This window comes from Myotis yumanensis, unplaced genomic scaffold (genome assembly GCF_028538775.1).
Source record: "Myotis yumanensis isolate MYYU_CA2020_CCGP unplaced genomic scaffold, mMyoYum1.0.hap1 SCAF_18, whole genome shotgun sequence".
In the NCBI taxonomy this organism is placed as follows: domain Eukaryota; kingdom Metazoa; phylum Chordata; class Mammalia; order Chiroptera; family Vespertilionidae; genus Myotis; species Myotis yumanensis.
The window spans coordinates 15,163,143-15,190,202 of NW_027223769.1; the positions used below are offsets into that span (position 1 = coordinate 15,163,143).

At 49.2% G+C, this 27,060-nt stretch overlaps 1 protein-coding gene across 1 annotated transcript in view; it reads right to left on the reverse strand.

The window, feature by feature from the left end:
• ATP2C2 (ATPase secretory pathway Ca2+ transporting 2) overlaps nucleotides 1–17,780 on the reverse strand; it is a 56,998-nt gene extending 39,218 nt beyond the window's left edge. Inside the window, exons 1-3 of the mRNA XM_070399115.1 lie at nucleotides 17,562–17,780; nucleotides 2,626–2,736; nucleotides 412–528 (exon numbers count right to left, since the gene is read on the reverse strand). Of these exons, the coding sequence (XP_070255216.1) occupies nucleotides 412–528; nucleotides 2,626–2,736; nucleotides 17,562–17,660 (327 nt within the window). The 5' untranslated portion in view covers nucleotides 17,661–17,780. The remainder of the gene's footprint in view (nucleotides 1–411; nucleotides 529–2,625; nucleotides 2,737–17,561) is intronic.
• Between the last annotated feature and the right edge of the window lie 9,280 nt (nucleotides 17,781–27,060).

Consider the following 27,060-nt stretch of genomic DNA (forward strand, 5'->3'; position numbering starts at 1 on the left):
GCTGAGAGCAGCCTGAGTGCAGGAGAGCCTTTTTTATTTTTGTCGTACAGATGCCCCACGCCCTGGGACTGGTCCAAGGACACCCTCAGTGAATATTTAAAGAAAGACTGCCCAGCCAGTGTTGCTCAGTGGTTGAGCACTGACCTATGAACCAGGAGTTTACCGGTTCAATTCCTGGTCAGGGCACATGCCCGGGGTTGCGGGCTCCATCCCCAGCGGGGGGCGTGCAGGAGGCAGCTGATAGATGTCTCTCTCTCATCAATGTTTCTCTCCATCCCTCTCCCTTCCTCTCTCTCTAAAATCAATAAAAAACCTATTTTAAAATGTTTTGTTTTGGGTTTTTTTTTTTAAAAAAGAAAGACTGCCCGCCCTCCCCATTAGACATGCAGAGAATGACGCCTATGGTCCTACCTGATCGAGATATTTCTTCCACACGGGTTCAGTGTTGTCAGCGACAAACTCGTTCCAGCCGTGGACCAGCCTGCGCTGGGTCACCGAGAACTCTGACAGCCCGTTCTGTAAGTCCACCTGCAGGGAGACGGTCAAGCCCACGCTCACTGGCGGGCCAGTAAGTGCCGAGGAGCCCACGCCACAGAGTCCCCGCCCTGCACCCAGCCACTTGCACCGTCAAAGACTGTAAGCACCTAAGGGCAGAGAGAGAAGGAAGCCCACAGCCCGATTCTTTTTCAATCAGACGGCACTCCTGCCCTACAATTACAGCGGAAAACAACAACTCTCGGCCTAAATTTGTCACAGGGAAATGCAGACACACATTTTCTTCTTGGGGAAAAAAAAAAGGAATTGGGGATGTAAAATGGTACAGCCACTGTAACAAAACAATATGGAGCTTCCTCAAAATATCAAAATAGAATACCACACGATCCAACAATTTCACTTCTGGGTGTGGATATACAAAAAGAGTTGGAAGAGGATCCTGAAGAGATATTTATGACGTGTGTTCATAGCAGCATTGTTGTCAATAGCCAAAAAGCGGAAGCGGCAAAAACAGGGAAAGACTGTCCAATGGGTGCAGGGTGTGCAAGGTGAATGAGCTCTGGAGATTGGTCGCACAGCCATGTGAACGTACTCATCACCACTGAGCTGTGCACTTGCAAATTCTTGTGATGGGAAGGTTTATGTTGTGCACTCACCACCGTTAAAAATAAAGTAAAATAACAGAAAGAAGGCCTGTCCCTAGACACAATACTAGCTAAAATTATTGTACCGTGCACGCATTGTGCCAGGCACAGCTTCAAGCTCTTTACACAAACATTAAAATAGTTCACTTGAGTTGGTAATTGCGTAAGGAAATGGCACTGTTCTGGCTGAAGCAAAGCTACCCTTGTTTTTAAAAAGTTGACAAGACAGCTCTCCCAGGTGGTAGAGGTGGCAGGGAACGCTGAATTGATTTCTGGATTCCTTTCAGTAAAGAAAAGCAAGCTCACTTTCTAGGTGGTGTAAAAAGTCTAGGCAAGGAAAACATATTTCCTCCCTCTCTCCAAATACTAACCAGCAGGACTGGAATTTAAACAGACTTTTGAATTCTTCTCCAGGAAAGCCTGGCATGAAGCACGATCATCCAACTTCCCTGAAATTGTGGCCCGTGCCCTTTATTAGTAACGTGTGGTTGTTGTTGTTTTTACCAAGTGTGGTGGGCCATGAGTGAACACTCAAACACAACGTTATATTTGCTCAGTTTTCTAGGTAAAGAAAATTAAACACGTGAAGCAAGCAACGTCCTTCAGCCTCAGGGAAGAGTTTTATAGAGTGGGGTGTTCCCTCCCCTCTCCTCTCCTCTCCTTTTCTTTCCTTTTCATTTTGCACTGCCCAGAATGCAAGAATTTGGTTTCAGGAATTGGCATCATCATAGATGATGAAAGATGAAGGGTGTGAAGAGGAGGTGGTTAAGAATTTGAGCTTTGGCCCCAGCCGATTTGGCTCAGGAGATAGAGCATCGGCCTGTGGACTGAAGGGTCCTGGGTTCGATTCTGGTCAAGGGCATATGCCCAGGTTGTGGGCTCGATTCCCAGTAGGGGGCCTGCAGATTCTCTCTCATCATTGATGTTTCTATCCGTCCCTTCCTCTCTGAAATTAATAAATATTTTTTTAAAAGAATTTGAACTTTGATGTCAAAACACGTGGATTCACCACTGGCTGTGCTACTGTATAGCTGTGTGTGTTATGACTTGTCTATGTCTGATCCAGAGAAACAAGTAATTGAGCATCTGGGAGAGGGGAGCCAGTCCTCTGGTAAGGGCCTCACAGGAAATCAGAACAGTTCAACTTAGAGAGAGGGAGGGAGGGAGACGGAGACGGAGGGAGGGAAAGAGAAACATAGATGTAAGAGAGAAACATCAATGGGTTTCTCCCACATGTGCACTAACTGGAAATCAAACCAGAAACCTAGGTGTGTGCCCTGACCAGGAACTGAACCCGAAACCCTGCGGTGCACGGGATGACGCTCCAACCAACTGAGCCACCCGGCCAGGGCAACAGCATTGTTTAAACAATGATAACAAAAGTGTCAGCACAGAATTCTAAAACAGCTTTCAGGACACTGTGTTCCTTTCTGCTTCATCTAAAACCTTTCCCACAACTGGCATCAGGTGCAAATCCAATTCTTACGTAAAGTGCTTCGGCCAAATCCTCTCTGCGGCATTTGCTCGCCTCCTTGGGTGGCAGGGCTACCACCGTCTTCTCCTTCTCGATGGCTTTCAACTCACATTGTTCATCAAACTGTGAACAAAGCAGATTGCTGTGTTAAGCAAGTTTAGGTTTTGTGCTTATGCATCTTTTGTTTGTGTTTTTGTTAATCCTCACCCGAGGATATTTTCCGTGGACTTTTAGAGAGAGTGGAAGAGAGAGGGAAAGACGGGGAGAAACATCGATGTGAGAGAAACAGATTGAGTGGTTGCCTCCTGCATGCGCTCTGCAACCGAGGTACGTGCCCTTGACCGGAATCGAACCTCGGACCTTTTGGTCCGCAGGCCGATGCTCTACCCATGGAGTCAAACCAGCTAGGGCCGGATGTGTCCTTTTACAGTATGACATACAATTAGAAAGTGGGCGTATCTTCACTGCACAGATCAAAGTGTCACAGACTGATCCATATAACCAGCCTCCAAATCACGAAACGGACAAGCCGGCCCCAGGAGCTCCTGCAGGCGACCTGACTCCGGGGAGGGGAATGGCCGTCATGGTCTTGCCGCCGTAGATTAGTTTTCCTGGGGTTTGAAGTTGATATAAATGGTTACGTGTGACACATACTCTCTTCATCTGGTTCCCTTCTATTCAGTGTTAGTGAGAGTCACCAAGGCCGTCTCATGCAGCAATGGTTTGCTAAGTCTCATGGTTGTATAATATTCCCTTGAGTAACCATAGCAGCCCCCCTCCCCATCCATGGTTTCAGTTACCCATAGTCAACTGTGGTCCGAAAACACTAAACAGGGAAGTCTAGAAATAAAAAATGTACAAGCTTCAAACTGCTCTCTGTTCCGAGTAGTGTGATGAAATCCTGCCCCCACCTACTCCATCCTGCCTGAGATGTGAATCATCCCTTTGTCCGTGTTCCCACGCTGTGTCCGCTCCTCACTCTCAGTCACAGCTGCCTTGGTTATCTGATGCACTGTCACTGTATGGCCGTGCTGTATTCAAGTAACCTTTATTTACCTGGGAATGGCCCCACTGCACGAGAGTAGTGATGCTGGCAACTCAGATATGCAATAAAAATTAAAATAAAAATAAAAAGTCAGGCCGGTGTGGCTCAGCGGTTGAGCATCAACCTATGAACTAGGAGGTCATGGTTCAATTCCCGGTTGGGACATATGCCGAGGTTGTGGGCTCGATCCCCTGTGTGGGGTGTGCAGGAGGCAGCCGATCAATGATTCTCTCTCATCATTGATGTTTCTATTACTCTCTCCATCTCCCTTCTTCTCTGAAATCAGTAAAAATATATATATATTTTTAAAAGAGTCATAAAGCGCTTTCTTTAAGTGCAAGGGTATATACGTACAGAACAAAACCCCATAGTATATATAGGGCTCAGTACTATCTGAGGTTTCAGGCACCCACTGGTGGTCTTGGAACATGTGCCCAGCAGATAAGGGGGACTACTGTACACCACGATGTATTCATCTGTTCTGCTGTTGGACATTCGGGTTGTTTCCGGTCGTTGGCTAATACTGACACATCTGTTTTTAAAGCAACCTTACTTAATAGAATCGGAACTCACAAGGCTGACAGAGCAGGGCAACAGTTTACATAGTTTGAGCCCTGAACCTTGAACTCCTGGGATCCTCAATCAGCTTGCAGCATGTTGTAGAGTGTCCCTGATGGAGACAGGGGTGTCACAGCCTCTGAACTAGCCCAAGGAAGGGGAGCCCCGCTGAGCTCTGGGTGTCTGACAGGCCTGGGAAGAAGCATAGGAAGCACCTCGAGGGCATGGGAGGACATAACACAGAAAAAAAAACAAAAAACAAAACACCTCAGAATCCAGAAAACATGCAGTGTTTTTGCAGAATTATTCTGAGAATTCCTATGCCCAGGACACGATAACCATCTGTTCCTTTTCCACCAGGTTGTTGGGCTCGGGAAGGAGGAAGGGCTAATTTCTCCCCTCTTCCTGCCGCTGGAGCAGAGGCCGCAAAGTCCTCTTCTCCTTCTCGCCAGCCCCTGACAGCTCCCACATGCCTGACTCGCTTAGAAATGTTCTACTAACCACCTCTGTCCCTGGGGGTGCTGCCCGCTAAGGCAGGGGCCAGGAAGCACACAGGGATGGCACAGGCCATTTGTCAGGCTGCTCGGCCGGCGTGAGCTTTCCTTAGGCCACCGTCACGGTCGCTGTACGAGACTCACTAAGAAAACTGTGCCTCACAACATGACACAGAATGCTGCTTCTGTCCTCAGGAGCTGGTTCCACATACCAGGTAAAGGGCTCCATTCTCACTCACACCACAGACAGAGGCGTGCTCCCCTCAAGGACCTGCTCCCCCGGCCGGGCTCAGTCTTGCCATTTCTTTGAGGCATGACCATACCCGATTCACTTCTTGTTCAGCACCCCGAGTGACCCTGGAAATGTAAATCCAGGCCTCTCTCTCCCTCCCCCCACCTCTCTGGCCTTCTCTCTCATACACACACACCATGCTTGAAACATGTGGGGAGATTCCAGTTGCTCTGAGGAGGAAAACCCAGCAGCCTTCAGTGGGCTTCAGCAGGCCCCACTTGCCCACCCACCATGTTCGCCCACAAGCCTGGTACGTTTGGGCAGCAGTGCACTAGTTCACAGCTTGCTTCCGGGGCCCCTGAGACACATGCTGTCCATGGAGGAGCCCTGTGCCCCCCGGGAAGGGGCCTTGCTAGTGGCCCTAAAGGAGTCCCATGCACATTCCGTGGCCGCCACACCAGACTCTAAGGCAGGATTCTCAGCCAGGAGCGGTTTGCCCCCAGGAGACTTGGGCAACATCTGGAGGCACATTTGGTTATCATAACTGGGGGGCGAGGGTGCTGCTGCATCTGGTGGGTAGACGCATACATGCTTCCAAGCACCCCCCAAAGCACAGGACAGCCCACCCTCCCACGAGGAATGATCTGGAACAAAAAGGTCAGCAGTACTGAGGGTGAGACACTGCTTTGAGATAGATGGATTATTCTGTCTTGACATCTTCCCAGATCAGATCAGTCAACCTGCTCTACCCTCAGCATCCTGACTTCTTCGTGATGCCACCGACACAATCACCAGCGAGTGGTCGTCATTAAACGCCTTTATCCGCTCACAATGCAGCCACTCCAGAAGGCGGGACCAATGTCTGGTACCCCGGCTGCTCCCCAAGCATTTGTCAATCAGAGCTCAGGACACCACTGGAAATGTGCATGCAGTTATTTCTGCTGGCCATGTGGAACGAATACAGGCTCTCAGCCACAAGCCTCAGTTTACCCAATTGTCATTTCCTCATCTGCCAAATGGGGTCGATGATGTCTTCCTGGTCATGCTTTCGCAGAATCAAGCAAGTGCATACATATCAATGGCTTAATGCAGCCCAGACCCACTGGGAGCTCCCAGTAAATGCCGGCTCAGGACCTGCTGTGGGGACCAGGCCTCAGCACTTGGCTGGAAACACGGTGATGGTGACATTGCTTGGGTGGCTCAGCTACGTTTAGGAAACTCAAGAACAGGAAGGAGCAGAGTGCAACAAAAGGAGCACAGAGGTTGGAACGGCACAGACCAGGTTCAAATCCTGCTCTGTCACGGACCAGCCCGGTAGGGATGAAACCAATTCATAGAGACAGGAAGGAGAATGGTGGCTGCCAGGGGCTGGGGAGGGGAAGGGCAGTGAATATTTAATGGGGACAGAGTTTCAGTCAGGGACAATGAAAAAGTTCTGGATGCCGATAGTGGTGATAGTTGCGCAACAATGTGAATGTACTTAATGCTGCTGAACTGTACATTTAAGCCCAGCCAGTATGGCTCGGTGGTTGAGTGTTGACCTATGAACCAAGAGGTCAGGGTTCAATTCCTGGTCGGGGCACATACCTGGGTTGTGGGCTCGATCCCCAGTGTGGGGCGTGCAGGAGGAGACTAATCAATGATGCTTTCTCATCATTGATGTTCTATTTCTCTCTCCCTCTCCTTTCCTCTCTGAAATCAATATTTTAAAAATAGGTATATTTTTAAATGGTTAAGATAGTAAATGTTGCCCTGACCGGTTTGGCTCAGTGGATAGAGTGTCGTTCTGCGGACTGAAGGGTCCCGGGTTTGATTCTGGTCAAGGGCATCTACTTGGTTGCGGGCACATCCCCAGTGGGAGGTGTGCAGGAGGCAGCTGATTGATGTTTCTCTCTCATCGATGTTTCCAACTCTCTATCCCTCTCCCTTCCTCCCTATAAAAAATCAATAAAATATATTTTTTAAAAAGATAATAAATGTTATATATATTTTACCATAATAAAAAATATCCAGAAAATCAACAAAACAACTCCCCTGCCTTTGTGGGTCAAGGTTAGCAGGAGTCACCCTAGCCGGTGCTGCTCAATGATTGGAGCATTGGCCTGCAAACCAAGGGGCTCAGGTTTGATTTCTGGTCAAGGGCATGTACCTGGGTTGCAGGTTTGATCCCCCGCCCCAAGGAGTGCATGGGGGAGGCAACCAACTCTGGCATCAAAGTTTCTCTCTCTCTCTCTGCTCCCTCCCTCCCTTCCTTCCTTCCTCTCTTCCCCTCCAACCCTCCCTTCCATTCTCTCTAAAAATCAATAGAAAAATTATACTTGGGTGAGGATTAAAAAAAGGCTATCAGGAGTGCACACCCTTTCTCAGGAATTGGTGGGCTCTGACAGGTGCAGGGCAGGGCTGCCCGAGCTCTGGGAGCCAGCCAAGTGGCTGAAAGAGGCCTGTGGGGCTAAGGGGGGAGGGGCAGGGACAGGCAGCCTGGAGGGGAGGTCTGGCTGAGGACACGCCTGCCTACCATGTGGGCAGAGTCTGAGACCAAGTGGGAGGGCCCCTGGCCTCCAAAGTAAAAGCCATCTACACACTCCCAGGTATGTGACCACGAGAACTGAAAGCAGGGACTCACATAAATGCATGTTCATGGGTGATCACAGCAGCACCATCCACAACAGCTAGTGCCCAACCATGAGTGGTGGACAAACACCATATGCTCCAGCCACACAGCGGAACATTATTCAGCCACAAAAAGGAATGGGGTGCTGATACCTGCTATGCTATGGGTTGAATTGTTTCCCCTCCAAAAAACATACCGTGAAGTCCTGACCCCAGGGGAGGGGAGTGGGAGTGACTGCTAATGGGGTGAGGTTTCCTTTAGGGGTGACACAAATGTTCTGGAACCCTCTTTTGAGGTTCCGCTAGAAGTAGTGGTCTCACAGTGCTGTGAATGTCCTAGATGCCACTGAATTGTTCACTTTAAAATGGTTAATTTTATGTTATGTGAATTTCACCTCAATAAAATAAAAAAAGATGAAGCCATTATAGGTCACAGATAGGAACTCCCTCCACAATCTTGAACCACTGGGAGGTCTCAGACCTCCGCCCCACCCTGCCACCCCCTCCGCCCTTCATCTCCTCTGTCCCCTCTCTCTCCCCAGAAGCATTTCAATATTCTTTCAGGTTTTCCACCTGAATCAGAGCCTCCTGCCTGGGCTCACAATGGAGACGTTCACACTTCCTTCTCTCATTTGCCACAATCAAGCTCGGTAACAAAGTTGTCCACACTCACTGTCTCCAATTTTTCACCTCCCATCCACTTCTCAACCCATTAGGGGGGTCTCCCAGGTCCCTCCTGTGGTCCGAGGCTGCTAGGATGTGGCCCGGGACCCGAAACGTCACCCGCGAAGGCTCACTCCGTCTAATTCTCAGGGAGCAGAGCCCTTGGGCTGGGACTGAGCACGTGGCCTCTGGCCCCTGCCCACATGGGGGTGCCTTCTGCATAGGGTGCTCACGTGTGGCCTTCTCGCTCCCTTAGGGCACACACTTTGTAGGCGTCTGTCCGGCTTGTGTCACGACAGGTTCCATTGGTAACGAGAGTGGCACGTCCTGATGGAGGTCAGGCGCCCTGTGGGGCACCCCTGACTCTCGCTTCCTGTCAAACCTGAGTCAGGGGGAGCCCCCCTCCCTTCTCCTTTGTGTCTTCTTTTTTTTTAAAAGTTCTTTTTTATTAAGGTGAGAGCCACATAGCATAAAATTAACCATTTTAGAGAGTTCAGTGACATTTAGCACATTCCCAATGTTGTCCAACCACCACCTCTATCTAGTTCTGAGACATTTCCATCACCCCAAAAGGAGACCGCATCCCATAATCAGTCACTCCCCATTCTCTCCCACCTCCCCACCCCCCACCCCCAGCTCCTGGCAACCACCAATCTGCTGTCTGTCTCTACGGACCGGCCTACTCTGCCTATTTCGTACAAATGGGATCACACAGTACGTGACCTTTTGTGCCTGCTTTGTGACCCCCAAAGTATTGTTTGCCCACAGCAAACAGACCCACGCTGGCATCCCAGGGCAGGCGACGGTGAGTGGGGCCTCCCTGAGCCCCGAGGAAATAGTCTGGAACGAGGATGTCTTAGAGTGTTTTCCCCAAGCTGACAGCTCAGCGCCAATATTTAACCGAGCAGAGGCTTCCGGAGGGAACCGCACAGAGCAAACATGACATTGCTGAGAGGCGAGCTGGCTGAGAGAGCGAGCACATGGCACCTGGGGGCGGGCCAGCCTCCTGCGCCAGAACTGAGCTCTCTCTGCCCTTCCTCCGGGCTCAGAGTCAGCTCATTTCAAGCACTGACTGGCCTAGACCCCAAGGATTCTTCCCTGTTCAATGACTGATGTGAACACTTATTTCTTCAACGTATTTGTCCAAATCCACCCGTTGGCTGCCTTAGTTTCCCCTCCAGAAAGTGGGGGTTGTCACAGCAGTGACTTCAAAGTTGGATCTTGTAAAAATATACCTGCCATGGCCTATCCTGATGGCTAGGTCAACAGAGTGGGGCCTGCTTTTCAGGATTCCTAAAAGCCCAGGTGATTCTAATATGCAGCCAGAGCTAAGCTGAGGATACCTGGCTGGAGGTGCATTTAAAGACCAACCCCATAGAATCCTGTTCTTAAGAGGCCACCACGTTGGAGGACAGAAAAGCCCATGGCTCGCAGGCCCAACACCAGGCAGGAAGTGCCTGGGCCCTGGAGAGCCGTGGGAGTCTAAGCAGGTGCCCCCAAGTCTTTCTAGAAGTTGGACCGTCAAGGGGAGGAGCTAGACAATAAAGGCGTGTCCAACTAACAGGTTACAGCTAACAGGCATAATGATGATCGGACAAAACAGCCAATCTTAGGTGTGCACCTGGGTGCCGTTCTGCACGTGTGCACCTGAGTAACCCCACCAGGATGCAGCCTGGAACCTCTCCAGCTCCCAGAAGTTTCCCTCATGACCTTTTCACCCTGCGAAAGCTGACCAACGTTTGGATTTCTATCAACATGGATGTGTTCTGCCTGTTTTGGGACCCCACATACAAAAAATCACATTACGTACTCTTATGTCTGGTTTCTCTCAATCAATGTCATTTTACCGAGATTCATCTGTGTTGTTCCATGAACATGGTTTCATAGCTGTGATTCATTCTCTTTCATTGCTGTGTAGTATTTCAAGTGTCCCACTGCGTGGATATGTCATAATTTATGTAACTACTAGAGGCCCGATGCACGAAATTCGTGCAAGAGTAGGCCTTCCTTCCCCCGGCTGCCGGCACTGGCTTCCCTCTGGCCACTGGCAGGCACCCGGGACCAGGGCTTCCCTCACAGCCTCAGCTTCATCTGGAGGGTTGTCCGGAAGGACATCGGGTCTAATTAGCATATTACGCTTTTATTATTATAGATTTGCATGTGATTGGGCACTTAGTCTAGTGTGGCCTATCATACACGACACTGCTATGAACAGTCTTTGAGCAGATATAAGCCCTCATTTCTCCTGGGCACATCCCCAGAAGTGGAACCGCTGGGCCACAGGTATCCACCCCTTTGGTTATAGTAGACACTGCCAACCAGTTTTCCCAGGAGTGGTACCAGTAGCAATAGATTGGGAAGAAAAAGATGTACAATATTGTACCACATTAGCCGATGTAACACAAAAAGGAGACTGCGTATTTGCTTGTTTCTAAGGCACACCTCACACCAGGCTGGAAGACAGAGGCAGTGAGAGGCTCCTACTGGACACCCTTTGGTACCTTTTTGAATCCTGCACCACAGTCAGAATTGATGATACAACGAGGGAAAACCCAGTCCTGACCATGTGTGGGGGCAGAGCCCGTGCAGGAGGGGGCTTCCTAGTACAGGAATGCTCAGAAAAGGAAAGACAGAGCAGGTGAGCAGATTAACTCAGGAAGCTGGGGGAAGAAGAGCCCCAGGCAGGGCACGGTGTGGGCAAAGCGGTGCACAGAGGAGCCACGAGGAGGCCGGCTCTCTGCGGAGCACAGGAAACAGGAGGCGGGATCCTCGGGCAAGAGCATCACAAATGAACTCAAAAGGACCTGCCCAACACCTTTCAATGTTAGGGGGGACCCCTAAATGTAGCAAGCCAGGGGGAGGGAGCATCACTAGGCCCACATCTCACTCATCTTGGCTTTAATTCTAGTTCCCCTGGCTACCAGCTGTGTGACCCTCAGCAAGTCCCCGAACTTCTATTGAAGCATCCATCTTATATAAAAACTGCAGTTTGAAATTTTAACCCTGCTATTTTGGCTTCTGTAAATACTTGCTAGCTTAAATAACAAGGAAAATAAGACTACTCCCATTCCAGAGAGGCCATAAACCTTCCCCAGACGAAGTTATCAGCGCTGGCGCCAGGCCTTTGGTTGAGGTCTCAAAGCCCCAGCACACAGGTCTCTTTAAGAACTTGCAAAAGGGACAGGAAAAACCCTAATCTGGGAGACAAAGAACTGGAAAAAAGTATAAATAGGGAAAGCTTCCTCCATGTTGTTTGCCCAGAATTTGAAAGGCATTTTTCTCTGGGCCTGCACTTCATAATCATAATCATAATCATAATCATAAAGTGTAACTCCAGTTCTCTAAGCATTGCTTGGTTTTTCTCCGGTCTTCTGCAACACTATGAGCCTCAGTTTTCTCCTCTGTCAAATGGGAATAAGGTGATCCATAAGGAGGATTGCTGAGGCAGGGCTTCTTCAACTCCAGTCAAGATGGGTTCAGAAGTGTTTCCAAGTCCTTGAAATTATATCTAGTACTGTGTGTGTGTGTGTGTGTGTGTAGTGGTGGTGTGGCCCCAGCAGCAAAGAGCTACAATAGGATGAAATGTGACATCCAGAGCACATATCTTGTTTACAGGCAGGCAGTGCAGTCAAGGCCCAAGTGAGGAGGTGGCCAAGCTAGGTGGTGGCCAGTTCGACCCTGAGCCAACAATTGGTTGGCAAGGTGAGGAGACTTCTTATACACAGGGAGGTTGTGCAATAAGTAAATATACTGAGGATAATGGGAGCTGCCCTTCTCACTGTTGGTGAAGGGAGTTACACATACAGAGAGCTGGCACTGACCTTGCAGAATTGATTGATTGAAATCTATGGTTTCACACATTCACACACACACACACACACACACACCCTCCTCTGAGAGGGCCTAGAAGCAGTGACACCCACCAGCATGCGCACACCTCGCCCCAGATCCGGTTCTCCATGCCACTCTTCCAGTAAAAAGAGCCGAGAATCCTAGGAGAATTGGCTGATCCGGGGCTGGGGCAGGGAAGGTACCAAACGAGGCTGGAATTTCTTCCTGTGCCAGAAAGTAGGAATGTGCTCAAAGAATGAAGAAAAAAAAAATGTCCAAGATTCAAGATGCCACCATGGAGAGGCTCCTGTTGGCCAAACCTGAGACAATGTGAACATCAAAATGAGAGATGCTAACAAAATGTACACCCTTAATAAAACAGGAATCCATGACTTGACAATGATACATGAATGAGTAAATAAATGACCAAATACGTAGAAGGGGAAGCTCTTCCTCATGCCAAAATGCCAAGTAACCAAGGAGGGAGGAATGACAGAATTAGAAAACGCCGTTTCGCAGACACTGTAAGAGTAATTGATTCGAGCAAAGATCATCAACGGATGCTAAAACTAAAGGTCTGAGAAACAGGCTACCGACAGCCTCCACATGGCTCTCCACAAAATACTTACTAATGACGGTCGGGAAAACAGCAACTCACAGAGAGAAACCAGGCCAGGAGAGAGAAAAGTCCAGCACAGAATCCAGGCAGCCCTGCGTTCCAACCCTGGACAGGCCACTGCACCCTCGAAGCCTCAGATTTCTGCGGGGACGTTTGTAAGGATTCAAAATAATGTGGAGCCTCCACAGATGTCCATTGGAACACTGTTCTAATCATTAAAACAGGAAACCATCTGAATGCCCATCCATAGGGGTGGGTTAAATAAAAACGCCTACACAGCAAGAAACTGCTCCTGAACTGTACTAGTATATACTGCAGAAATGGGGAGGGTGCAGGTGCACAGAATTACCTTATGTATATTTTTAAAAACATAGGTTTAAAAAAAATAGGTTAGCTAAGTGGTTAGAGCATCGGCCTGGCTAAGGGCATGTTCTTCGGTTGCAAGTTTGATCCCCGGACCTGGTCAGGGTGCATGCAGAAGGCAATCAGTCAATGTGTCTCTCTCACATCAATGTTTCACTCTCTCTCTCTCTGTGTCTCCCTCCCTCCCTCCTCTCTCCCTTCCACTCTCTCTAAACATCAATGGTGAAAATATCCTTGGGTGAGAATTTAAAAAAAAAGAAGCATAGAGTTGGGTGTGAATAATAAATACTGTGGTCAGGTGCTGCCTTAAAAGCTTCCCGTGACCATTCCACTCCACAACAGGTCTCTGCTGTGTGTGCAGTCATGACCTCATGTACAGAAGGGAAACCAGGGCATGGCAGACTGAGGACTGTGCTCACGGTCTCACTGCTGGCAAGCGGCAGAACCAGAATGCGCATCTAGGTAGCCCTGCTGCTACCACGGCCTTTCAGGAACTGCAAGGAAAGGGGCCAGGACCGCCCAAGCAAACAGCCATCTGATTACTGCAGACTGATTAGATGCAAACAGTACCTACAGCCTCAACACACACCAAGGAGGAAAGTGAGAGCAACGTGGGGGAGTGAAGGAGAATTTCACATTGTGCAAGTTTTCCTTGTGGTTTATGAAAATAACCATGACACGTTTAGGAAGGAAAAAGAAAGGGAGGAAAAAAATATATATATAGTTCCTGGTTCATAAAAAATAGTAGATTAAAAAAAATCTAATAGGAGCATAATTCAATGAAGACAAAACTGTCACTCAAATGTCAATATGCTGGTATTGGGGGGAACAGTCACAGTTGCATGGGGGACGATCATCATGACATGCTGAAGGGGTGAGAGTTTCTCCGTGGCTCAGAGAGAAAACCAGTGGCACCATCGTGCAGCAGGTGCTCGAGGCATCCATGAGTTAACCCTCAAATGTCGCACCACGGAGAGGTGCCGTCCCATTGCCAGTGGGGCTTGGTGTGAATCCAGTCTTTGTACACAGCTGCCTGCCACCGTCAATGAGCAGCAAGATGGTCATCAAGCCCAAGTGAAGAAATGTTCTTTCCACAATGCCCACCGCTCACCTCCTCTCCCAGTGACCCAGCCAGTTCTAGTTACCCACTGACAGCCTTCCAAGTGGGCGTTCACAGGCTGCTGGTCCCAAACTAAACCAGCAAACACATTTTTGAGACACTTAGATGCCATTTTGTACATGTAAGTAGACATTCTCAGCCTGAGCATGATCAAAATCCAATTTAAAAGAGTCTAAATAAATAGAACTTAAGACTAACAAAAACACTAACAAAACTCGCTAACTCTGGGTCACACCATGCACTCGGTTCTTATGTGAATGATCTCGTTTAAGAAACGATTTCTTCCTACCACTGAGAAGAAAGCTTCTCTCTGCTAACCTGATGGTTGGGTAGCTTTCTTCCTAAAGAAAGCCTCTAAGACACCTCCCAATCACCCCAGCCTCCCCGAATTCACACCCTAGTAATCCTGCCCCCTTGAGAGTAGGCTAGACCATTCATCCTTGGGGAAGCATCCTTGAGGCAGCCCTGGGGAGAGGACTTTCTAGCCAGGCTCAGAGACCCACAAGCAACCACGGGAGTGAGCATGGAAGCCAATCCTCCCCCTGCCATTACACGAGTCTGCTGGAACCCAGCCTTCCCCCTGCAGAGTCCCAGGAGAATGAATCCGCTCACCAAACAGGAAGGCGGTGCAGGTGGAGTCACGCAGTCTCAGTTAAGAGGTGGGAGCCCTGAGGGTCCAAGACAACTTTCACCGAGTCATCCTGGAAGCAGGTATTTCTGGTCCAGCATTCTCCTTACCCAACCATCAGGTCAGCAGAGAGAAACTTTCTTCCCAGTAATAAAGGGGGTTTCTCTTACACTTTTCTTTTCATTACAATGGAAATACAGCCAGAGTGAGATGTCCTAGGAGCCATGAGAACTGTGCTTAGTTCCTGCCTCTGATGCTTCTAACTCTGGCTCCATACTAGTCCCGTCTCAACCACCTGTCCCCCACCCAGTCACTCTGTTCTTTATTCTCCGTCACACTGGGAAATTCCATTATTAATATAAACATCTCTTGGTTTCTCTGTTGGCTGTCAGCCTCCCCCATGAACTCTGTTTTGTAGAGAAGTACCCTTAGCGCCTGGCCCCCGCTGTGAGCCTTGACATCCCCATCTCTCACGGTTACAATAACACTTCTCTTGAACTGAAGAGACCCAGGAGGAAACGCAGCAAGTTCTCAACAGCAACCACTATTATAACTGGGTGACGGGGCAAAGTGGTTGGGAGGTTGAGACTGCCCAGCGCGCCGCGTACAACATGTACTCATAAAAGAGTGAGGACTATTGTGGAAACAATCACTGTAGCAAACTCTGCTTCTTTTTCCAGATTTCTTGAGTTCCAACTGGAGGGCATAAAAGTGAGAGCAAAGGAGGTGTTCGGGCTCTGAGCTGAGCTGGCAGTAAGCAGGTCGCCTCCCTGGAGTGGGCTGGCCTCCCTCCCTCATCACACTCCCCATTTGCCTTGACACTGTGTTTCTCCGCCGCCTTTGAGGCTGGCTGCCTGGGTCACGCTACACTGACAATCATCCCACACCCCCTTCAGGGTGCAGCGGAGAGCACAGGTCCACAGCCCAGAGGGGAGCCCCTGCTCCCCACACCTACAGGCAGGTTGAAGCCCTGTCCCACCTTTTGAGGCCCCTTTAAAAAACTGGGGGGAATGAAGTCCACTTTGGTGCAGAGATGAAGCTCACCCCAGCAGCTCTATTCCTGCTATTTCATCCCCATGCCTGGCACACCTGGATGATACCCGGGGCACCTGGACAGCTCATAAAATCTGATCATAACCAAGTACATACACAGCAGGAGTGTTTGAAAAGTACCAAGCGCGATGCAAAAATTAAACAGTGGAAAGAAAAACAACATAGAAAGGGCAACCGTGTTAGCAAACTAACTTCCAACTTCTTTAACAAAACACATCGCATGGCATATAAGGAGAGAAATGGATTTTGGCGAAATAATGGAACTCTTTACCCAACCCATGTTCAACACACAGTGCTTCAGAAAAATAAATTTGAGAACTGCTAGTTACACAGCCCTGTGGTCCACCACCCTAGTGCAGAATTCACCTGCTAATATCCTAATACAGTGGGGCCTTGACTTATGAGTTTAATTCGTTCCGAGACCGAGCTCGTTAAATAAAATTACTCTATCAACTCAATGCAAAAAATCTGCCGAGAGACAGCTGGTATCTCAAAAAACTCGTTAGTCAGGCCCCACTGTATGCAAATTGCCCCCTGAACTGGGAGTTCAAGGGGGAGTTCCAGGGGGGGGTGGCCTGCAGCCGCCTGCTCCTGATCACAGCCCCCTCCCCCCCCACATTGGGAGAGGGGCTGGCCAGCCAACTGCCCGCATCCCCTTCCCTTCCCTGCCCCACCAGCAGCCTGATCGCCCTGATGGGGGCAGCCGGACCCCACCCATGCATGAATTTGAGCACTGGGCCTCTAGTCCATTTATAAAATCCCACTTGAAAATGCACCAATATTTAGGAATCCTACAACCAAACTGTTTGACTGTTGTCATTCTTTGGGAGGAAATCAAATATTTTAAATCAAGTATTTCCAGCTGATCTGTTCATTAAAAAGTAAACTTTGAAGTTTCCCTTCACCAGTCGAAAGGCAGGGTTGTAGTCTCATGAGCGCCCCCACGGGACTATTTCAGGATTTTACTTTTCTGGTTAAGCTTAGAAATTCGGGGCCCTCTGCTCTGGTATCCCGCTGTGAGTTCTGATGACAAGCTAAGGAGAAAGTAGTAAAGTCACGGGTCGCCACTGTCACCTCTGGCTCCTCCAAGTGGCAGGGCTTTTTGGGGACAGCTTTGTCTCAGTGTGTCAGCTAGTAAGCACTCCCCTCCCTGCGAATCCTGTTGGTTTATTCTAGAGAGTCACCTGAAGGTTGCAGTCAACATACAAACCTGAGTGGTTTTTTAAAAGGGCGCTGGAGACACGGGGAGCGAAGCTGGGAGGCCTGGCTGCTGTTACCTTGACTTTCACCATTATTTCTATGATTGCTAAAACATGCGCGCAGTTTTCTGTTGCTGCTGGTTTTGCATCACTCCTCCCCCCGCCCCCCAATTCAAGCAGCTTTTGAAAATCCATATAGCAGCCTAGGTGTGGAGACCCGGGGATTTCATTTCTCCGGAGTCGGGAGTCGGAGAAACCTGGGTTAGGTTCCTAGCGAGGTCGTTTTCTAGCCCTTGGAGGGACGTCTTTAACGTGCCTCGCGCTCCGTTTCGCATCCGCCAAATGGGGTTAAGCGGCAAGAGCGCTGGGCCGGAGCAGAAACGCGAGCTGGCGTGGCTCTGAAGACGCTTTTCTCCAGAACCGGGCGGTGGAGGGCGGGCTGGAGGAGCGCACCACGCGGACGGGCTCGGGGCGTGGGGTGCGGAGGGTGGAGGGTCAGGTCCCAGGCTCCGCGCCCCGTCGTCCAAACTCACCAAGGTTTCCAACTCGCCCCTCTCCAGCCGCTCGTACTGATGGCCCGCGCCGGGGAAGCCGAGTTTCTGCAGGAACTTGGAGCAGCGTGTCTTGACCATGGTGAGCGGCCGGAGGCCCTCGCCCAGCCTCCTGTCCCGCCGCCGGCGGCCCCCGTGAGCTTGTCTGGATCCCCGGTGAGGCCGCGGCTGGCTGCGCGCGCCCAAGCCTCCGGGGCCAGGGCCCGGTTACCCGGGAGCCGCCTACCTGCGGCCGCAGGTGAGGCCCCGCCCCGGGGCGGAGCTGCGCACCGGGCGGCTCTGGGCGCACCTGCCCGACCCCGCCCCGCGAGCTCCCAGGGCCTCAGCACCCCGGCTGCTTCCCAAACTTGCCAGAGATGAGAGCCACCTGGAGCAGGGGACGGGGAGCCACAGAGCGAGCAAACGCTTGTTTAAAATGCGGGTTCTCTGACCCGAGTCCGTGGGTCTGGAGCGCCCGCAGCCGGACTTTCACAAGCCCAGGAGACTCGCCTGGGGGCAGTGGTTAACCCCAAGGTGCCGAGAGCACGTGGACAGGAGCCGAGAGAGACTCCTACCGCTGCTGTGACCCCTGGACCAGCCACGGGGCCTCTCTGAGCAGAGGCTCCCTGGTCTGGAGTGGAAAAAGGCCAAGACCTCACCTGGAGGGAGGGCCTTGAGGCCCCCACAGCCTTTGTGCTCTGTGTGGTCTTGGGGGGATCTCTGACCCTTTAGTCTCATCTGCAGAATGGCTTTCTGCACTTGCCGACGGAGGGATCTCGGGCAGTTTTCTTAAAATTTCAGAGCCTTAGTTTACTGACCTGTAAAATGGTCACCATGACAGTGCCTCCTTCATAGTAAAATGGAGAGGATTTCCTGGACAGTGTTGCATAGGGAGGGCTCAGGACAAAGGCAGGGCTTGGCACAGGGTATGCTGGTGGTCTCCTCATCACCAGGGAAGCCGCTGGGCTCAAATGCCCCCCAAAGTATGTGAGTGAATGTATAGTGTAGACCATGATGGCGAACCTTTTGAGCTCGGCGTGTCAGCATTTTGAAAAACCCTAACTTAATTCTGGTGCCGTGTCACATATAGAAATTTTTTGATATTTGCAACCATAGTAAGAAAAAGATTTATATTTTTGATATTTATTTTATATATTTAAATGCCATTTAACAAAGAAAAATCAACCAAAAAAATGAGTTCGCGTGTCACCTCTGACACGCGTGTCAGGTTCACCATCACTGGTATAGATGGTGCCCAGCCTCCAAAGAGATGTATTAACAAGTGTTAAGGGCTTTGGCTTCCTATGGGACTAGAATCCATAACAAGACCCACCACTTAGGGAGGTGGCTTTGGGGAAGGCTGTGCCACTCCTCTGTGCCTCAGTTTTCTGCTGTATAGAGTGGGATTACTTAAGGAATGTAGGACATGGCATGTGTATTTGTCCATTACATTGGGCTGCCCCTTTTGAGCAAATATTTGCCACCTACCTCAACTGCAGGGAGTGGCCACCTCAGCCCCATTCAGCCTGCTGGGAAGTTCTGGTGGCCCTGTGTGTTTATCCTGACTCGTCCCCCTTTACAGAAATAAAAGAGCCTGCCAGGACTGTACTGTCTGGCTCCACCAATTTCAACAAAGGCCCAAGGATAATGGAAAAAGCAGAACTCTGGTGTGAGTCCGTTCCGATTTGAATCCGAGGCCTGTTCCTTTCAGATGTGTGACCTTAAGCAAGTTTCTTCACCTCTCTCCACCTCAGTTTACTCATCCGCAAAATGGGGATGACACTACCTACCTGGTCACGATCCCAAGAGAAACAGATGGCACCCTCAAACTGAGTGTTCTGGGGAGAGTTTGATAAGCAGGATATTTACAAAGGTGTGGGCAGGGCGTAGAGAAACCAGAGGGATTCTGCAATTTCCCAAGGTTAGCAGCCGTGAAAAACTGCTACCATCCACGGCCTGGAAGGAAAGAGGAGAAAACAGTTACTTGGAGGAGGTATCTTACTATGGTTGCAAATATCAAAAAATTTCTATATGTGACACAGCTCCAGAGTTAAGTTAGGGTCCAGGGATGCATCCTCCTGGACCAAAAACCCAAAGAAAAAGGGAGGAGAGTGAGGAGTGGGTCTGCAGGAGCCACGGGGGATATCGGAACCTCCTTCACAGCCCTGTGTTTACGGGTCTGAGCCAACGTTTGCGTAGGTAGAGTAGCTAGTTGGGTCTGACATTAGTAGGTCCTCGGGAAATTCCATTATTAATATAAGAGATTCATGGGAACTTGACTTAGTTATTCCTCAGGTTCTTTCCAACTGAATTCGATTATTTTAAGATAGTGTTGGGTTCAGGGAAGAAAAATGTCTTGTTGGCATAGAACTTCATGCTTCCCCAAGAGAGCTATCAGGTATCCTTTCTTCAGGTGGTGCCACACCTCCGGGGAGTGACATGTTGGTCAAACGCTTTTCTCCTGAAAGCCCGGCCTCTTGGATCCCATCGCCATGGCCTCTGCTCCCACTCAGAGATGTCAGGCGGGAATTCATGGATCATGTTGGATAATGCCCAGGGTATTCAGGAGGAAAACTCTGGGTAGTGGATATTGTGAGACACCTGGACCTGTTGGGATGGAGAAAAATACGGAATAGACCAGCGGTCACCAACCGGTGGTCCGCAGACCACTGGTGGTCCGTGAGGTCGGAAAGGTTGGCGAGGGCTGGAGTAGACCACAGAGAAAACATTTAAAGAGATTCGTTCGCTATGTGACTGGAAGCAGCTGAATGGGTACCCTTAGGCTTAAGTTTATTTAAATTTTTTGTTCTTGTTGCATTGTGATCAGAAAAGGTAGCCTGCACACATGTCTACTAAATTTTCTTAATTTACTGAGACTTTGTGTCTGGTTTGTATGCACTATTTTATAAGTATTCAATGACACGAGAAAAGTTGGTATATTCTTCATAAGGGTATTGGTAAGCTGCACTCTTTTGTAAATTAGTTCTGTAGCTATTCATTCTTACTTTTTAGTTATATTGTATGTCCTTTTTTTGTGGGGGGGGGGGGGACTATTCGATCTGACACAGGAAGATAATGAAGAGTTTAACACTTCCCAGTCTAATTGCTTTCCTGTCCATTTTTTCTTTTGTCTGCCTGAATTTTTGCTTCTTGTATTGTGCTTCTTTGTTGGTTAGTGCATATGATTTACCTGTTTGTTATCCCTCTTGTAATTGTTTAATATCACCTGCAACCCATTAAAATATATTCCTTAAATTCTACTTTGTAGAGTTAAAATTGCCACTGTTTCTTCCCTGTGGCTTAAATTTGTGTGATCTATACTTGATCTTTTTTTGGCTGTCTCGTTTCATTTTCCACCAGACTGTAAGCTCTGTGAGAGCAGGGACTCTTCCTTACTGTGTGTCCACTCAGTGTCTGGTATGGTAGACAAAAATGTTTATTGACCACGTCTCTCATAAACAGCAGATTATTGAAATTTGTTTTTAATTTGAGATCATTTGCTTATAAAAGAGATATGTACTGTGTCTACCTTGCTATAGTTGTTACCATTAAATTGACTTCTATCATCCTCATTTACATTTTATTCCTATGCTTTTTAAGGCATATGATGCAATTTACTGTCATCTTTTACTTTGATTTCAGGATAAGCATGCCACTGAAAATTTTTACCGGGAACTATCTGAAAGCATTTCAGAAATGGAGGCAGATATTTATAGCCTCTCTTTTGATTTCCCCTTACAGATTTAAAGGAATTTTGTTTGTGATTTTCTTCTTTTTCTAACTTGTGTTTCTTTTTCTATTTTTAGTAATTTGATGTCACTACCCAAATTATTATTATTTGTTAGTCTTTTTGTTGTGTGTTCTCCACTTTCCCCCCAGAATTACACCTGCTATTTATATTTGTTTTCAACATCCCTTCTGAGCTCTGTCCCTTTGTTTAAATCCCGTGGTCATCACCACTGACTTCAAGATATTTTTCCTCCAAGAGTTTTTTTTTCCTGCATTCAAACTGCAGAATTGTAGAGTCTATGCTGAATGAATCAACTCAAACAAGAGAGTTTTCTGGGAAACTTCCTGAGGTTTGCAGCTCAGAGGGATCCTGATGTCTTAGCCAGCGCTGAGTCAAGGGCGGGACACAGCCAAAAGCAGTCTTTCTTGATTATCTGCTCTGGGCACCTTGAGCAATGAGGTCATGCTCTCCAACTCCCATTCACTCTCTACAGGAAAATGGTGTCATTTCCCTTCCCATAAATCATCTCCCAAAGTACACCTGTTGGGAAGCCCTGACGCAATCCCGACACACCTGAAATTTATAACAAACCTCACAAATTATAAGGTTGGCATTTGAAGGCATCCTTTTAAGAAGGGGTATAATACAAAGGGCATATTTTGTATGCATATATGTTTTTAATTTTAGGACTTAGTATGAAGTTATGTCTTTTTACATAAACCCTCAATTCTGTTTGTTTTTTTATTTTTTAATATATTTTTTATTGATTTCAGAGGGGAAGGGAGAGAGAGATGGAAACATCAATGATGAGAGAGAATCATTGATTGGCTGCCTTCTGCATGCCCCACACTGGGGATCGGACTCTGAAACCCAGGAATGTGCCCTGACCAGGAATTAAACTATGACCTCCTGGTTCATAAGTCGAGACTCAACCACTGAGCCACACCAGCCGGGCTCTGTTTGTTTTTAAATGGCACACAGGGAATAATATAATGATTTCATAGATAAAAATTTGCAGTTTAAGGAGGTAAGCCCCTTGCGTTCACTCAGCAAATATTCTTAAGCACCTGCCCTGTGGCATTGGAGACAGACCCCTGAACGCAACAGACTTTATTCTGCACTCTTGTATCTTATTTCCTAGTGGCTGCCACAGGCTGCAGACAAGTCAATGTGTAGTGCAATGCCGGGCAGTGAATGTAGTGGGTTGAGCAATGGCCCCCCAAAAGCATATGCTCACGTTCTCATCCTCAGAAACTGGGAATGCAACTTTATTTGGAAGGACAATCTTTGAAGATATGATTCCATTAAGGATCTTGAGATGATCATCTTAGATTAACTGGCTGGGCCCTAGGTGCCATGACTGGTGTCCTTATAAGAGATGGAAGAGGAGACACACCCACATAGGGAGAAGGCCGTGTGAAGATGGAGGCAGAAATTGGAGTGATGAGGCCACAAGCCAAGGACCCCTGAGGCCACCAGGAGCTGGGAGAGGTAAGGAAGGATCCTCCCCTGGAGTCTTCAGAGGGAGTGTGGCCCTGCTGACACCTTGATTTCAGACGTTTGGCCTCCAGAACTGGGAGAGAATAGATTTAAGCCAACCAGTGTGGTCACTGCTGCCCCCAGGACACTAGTAGAGTGAACAGTGCTATGAGGAAAGTCCAGACTCGAACAAGCCAGAGCCACCAAGCCCAGGCCCCGGCTCTCTCCCCACATGCCCACTCCAGCCATGCCAAACCCCTTCTCTTCCCAAAGGCCCCCCAGTGCAAGCGCTCTCCCCTCCCCCTTTGCTTGAGCTGTCCCCTCACCCAAACTCTTTTCCCTCATAAGTCCTGCTCACTCGTCAGGTTTTATCTGAATTGTCCCTTCTCCTGAGAGGCCCCTCCTGATCCTTGCACCGAGTGAGATGTCCTGCAAAGGGATCCCCACCATCCCTGTGGTTTCCACAAAGTCTTGGCCCTTTATTACACTCACAAGTTTAAACAAAGGTGCTGGAGACAAACAGCTCAGATGGCTATCAGCAGTGAATAAGCAGGGCGTGGCCCATCCACTTGGTGGGATAAAACTGAAGTGCTGATCATGCTGCAACATGGATGAACCTTGGAAGCATCATGCTAAGTAAAGACAGTAGATACAAAAGGCCACATATTGTATGATTCCATGCATAGGAAATGTCCAGACTAGACACATCCATAAAGACAGAAAGCAGCTTAGTGGTTGCCAGGGCCTGGGGGAGGGGGGAACTGGAGGTATGGATTTTTTTGGGGGGAAGAGGGGGGAGGTAATGACAATGTTCTGGAATTAGAGGGGATGGTGACAGGACCTCGTGAATATAGTAAAACTCTCTGAGTTGCACACTTCAAAAATGGCCAAACATGGTAAATTTTATCTCAACAGAGATATACTTTTAAAGGAGGCACTGAATACAGATTTGTTGAATGGAGAATGAATGAGTTACTACTTCAGTGAACCAGGAAGCTGAATGTACGATTTCTGCTGGCTTTTTAATATAATAAATACTAAAGTTCCTAGTTACCCTCTCTGAAAGCTGCTGGAGCCCAAAGGCTCCCAGGTTGGCTTGTGCCTGAAGGGGCGGGTTAGTTCTCAGGGAGGGAGCTGATGGATGGGGTGTGACTTTCTGTTCCCAGGTTTGGTGAAGCCATTTCCAGACTCCTCTCTCTGGGGCCGAGGTCTTCTGAAGGGGCTTGGAATCCCTTCAAGCCGAGGAAGAAAGAGGTGGGGGTCTCCCTCCAGCCTCCTGGCTCCCCCTGCCGTCAATCCTCCATGAAACATGAGCAAGCTCATAGCCCTCCGTGCTTCCCACAGCTGACGCCACTGGACACATCCCCTCCGTCCACACTCACCTCGAAGGGAAGGGTGCTTCCTGTGGCTTTTTGCTTGAAGGGTTTTATTTTGGCGCCAGGGGCCAGACATGGAGTTAATAGCCCGAGGCACTGTCTACACTGTGTCCCAGCACCCTCCCAAGGATCAGGATCCAGGCGCCCACAGAGGTGATCACTGGGAGAACACACCCTTTATTTCACCTGTCTCACCGCCCCCCTCCGCTACTTTTGTTTTCTAGGATTGCACCCTGGGAACTGGGAGCCCGTGCCATAAAGCCAGACTCCTCATACTGGCCCACCGGGTCCCTTGTTATCTGGCCCCATCTGTCAACTCCACTCCTCCCGCCCCAGCCCCACCCCACCAGTCTCTTGGCTGTTTGCCAAACAACTGAGCTCGGTCCAGCCCACCACCCCCCTCCCCTCCACCGGACTGTTCTCCCCCCAGCAACTGGCAGGGCCCAACCCCCATCCCTCCAGGCCTGGACGCCAGTGTCCCGCCCCAGGGCAGCCTTCCCTTCCCACGGATTAGAGCACAGCCGTGTGCCGCCCTGCTGGGCGCACACTCTGTACTAGTTCACTGAGTGGAACTTGTACTGGGTGTACTTTTCTGTAGGCAAATTTTGCTTCAGTAAAAAATTCTGTTAAATTTGTTTTTATAAAGCAGATGAAAGTTTATTAACATAGTCGTGTGTCCCACGAACTTATTAATTACAAAGGGAAAACGGTCGCTTTCCAGTGGAGAAGCGTGGCAGACCCCACATTAACCAAGGAGGCCCTTCCGTGACCAGTGAAGCGGCGAATGAGCCCGTGTGGCTCAGAGAGATGGGCCAAGAACAGTGTCACTGCTGGGTGTTCCTGGCAAAGGGCTTACAGATCTCATCACCAGGAAGCAGCACATCCACCCTGGGGGCTTCTGAGAACTAAACAGGCTGTGCGCTTCAAAAATGTCATCATTAGGGAAATCAAGGAATGTTCCAGGTTAAAAGAGACTAAAGAGTCATAACAATTAAATGCAACCTGTGATCCTGGGCCCAGAAAAAATATCTTTATCTTTTGCCCTAAAGAACATTAGTGGGACAACTGGTGAGTTTGGGTAAGGTCTGTAGATAATAGTATTATACAGGGGTGGGCAAAAGTAGATTTACAGTTGTTTGTATGGAAAACAATACAATAACTAATAAATAATCCTCCTATATAATAAAAGGCTAATATGCAAATTGTCCCCTTGGGAGTTCGACCAACCGGGAGTTCGACTGCTCACTATGACGTGCGCTGACCACCAGGGGGCGGCGCAGAATGAAGAAAGGTCCCGGCTGACAGCTGGGGGAAGGAAGGCCCCTATCGGTCCTGATTGCCAGCCAGGCCTAGGGGCCCTACCTGTGCATGAATTTCGTGCACCGGGCCTCTAGTACAAGAATAAACTGTTTTGCAGACTCCCAACTATAAACCTACTTTTGTCCCACCGTGTATTAATATGAATTCTCTGGTTTTGATCATGAGACTCTAGTTATGTAAGGGAATGTCCCTTTTTGAAAGCACACCCTAAAGTTTTGGGGAGTAAGAAAGGGAGGGGAGGAGAGAGAGTGTACACCTGTGCGGGGACTTTGAGAATCTGATGAAGAACACAAGCAAATCTGAAAAGGCCACACGTTGTATGATTCCCCTGTCTGACGTTCTTGACGTGACAACAGTATAGAGCCGGAGAGCAGACTATTGCTCGGCAGAGGTTAGGGGTGGTGTGGGGAGGAGGGCGGCTGTGCTGTGAAGGCAGCGAGGAGAGCTATCTATGGGTGATGGGACAGTTCTGTATCTTGGTGGAGGTGGTGCTTGCATGAATCTCTACAAGCAACCACATGCCAGAAACCACACCCACACTGTGCCCATCAGTCCCCCCGGCTTTGATAAGGCACCGAGAAATGCCAGACGGAGCCATGGGGGAACCTGAGCGAAGGCTGCACAGGGCCTCTCTGTACCATCTGTGCTGCTTTCTGTGAATCTATTAACTATTCAAAATAAAAAGTTTAAAAAGTAAAAGAAACAGTGTATCTCTGCCACCTTACATTCCCCTACCCTGATTAATTTTTCTCCTTAGCTTTCACTCACTGACTTCACCCTTTGTTTATGGGCACTGTCAGAGCCCCTACTGGACTGTCACCCCCCCCTCCCCCCTCCCGCTTTCCTGCTTTATCCCCAACACCTAGAAGAGTGCCTGGCACATAGTAGGCAAATTGATAAACGAATAAGAGAGCCATAGCTAGAGGCAACTGAGTGTCTTGGCCACAGTGAAACTGAAGGGAGGAACGCCCAGGGCAACGGCTATCTTAAAGTACATCAGGCTCCTCTGGGAAGATGGGGGCCTGGCGGGGGAAGGGGGGCAAGACTAGATGCTGCCGCTGTAATAGCTTCCTCCTGGCTGCGGGTCTCCTGCCATTTGTACCATGTAGCCTGGAAACAAAGAGACATCTGATAACCAGCTTGGGTGGGAACTGCGAACCCAGTTTAACCAGTAGGAAAGCTGGTCTATTCATTCAACAAATATTTATTGAGAGCCGGCAGAGAGGAGAGCGGTTGCTTGCCACAGGTGATAACAATACTAGCACACAATACTGCTGACTTGGCGGTGAGCGCTACCTTCCTTACATAACTAGATCTCTGCCCTCACTTCAGCCACGTGCCATGTTCACAGTCAGCGCCCCTGTTTCGCTGAAGAGGGAATGTATGTGGTCCTCCGCCCGGGTCCCCTGGGACCTCTTCTTGGGGGGGCTCCCCCTTCTAAAATCCAACACCTGTGGGTCTTTGGAGGCCAGATCTGGCAGTGCCCAAGACCAAAGTGCCTGGACATGTTCTCATCCCCAGGACTTCCCTTGACCATGACTGGCAAGCCCAAGGCAGAAGCCCAGTTCCTGGCCCCCAGGAGGCAAAACGCAGGTCA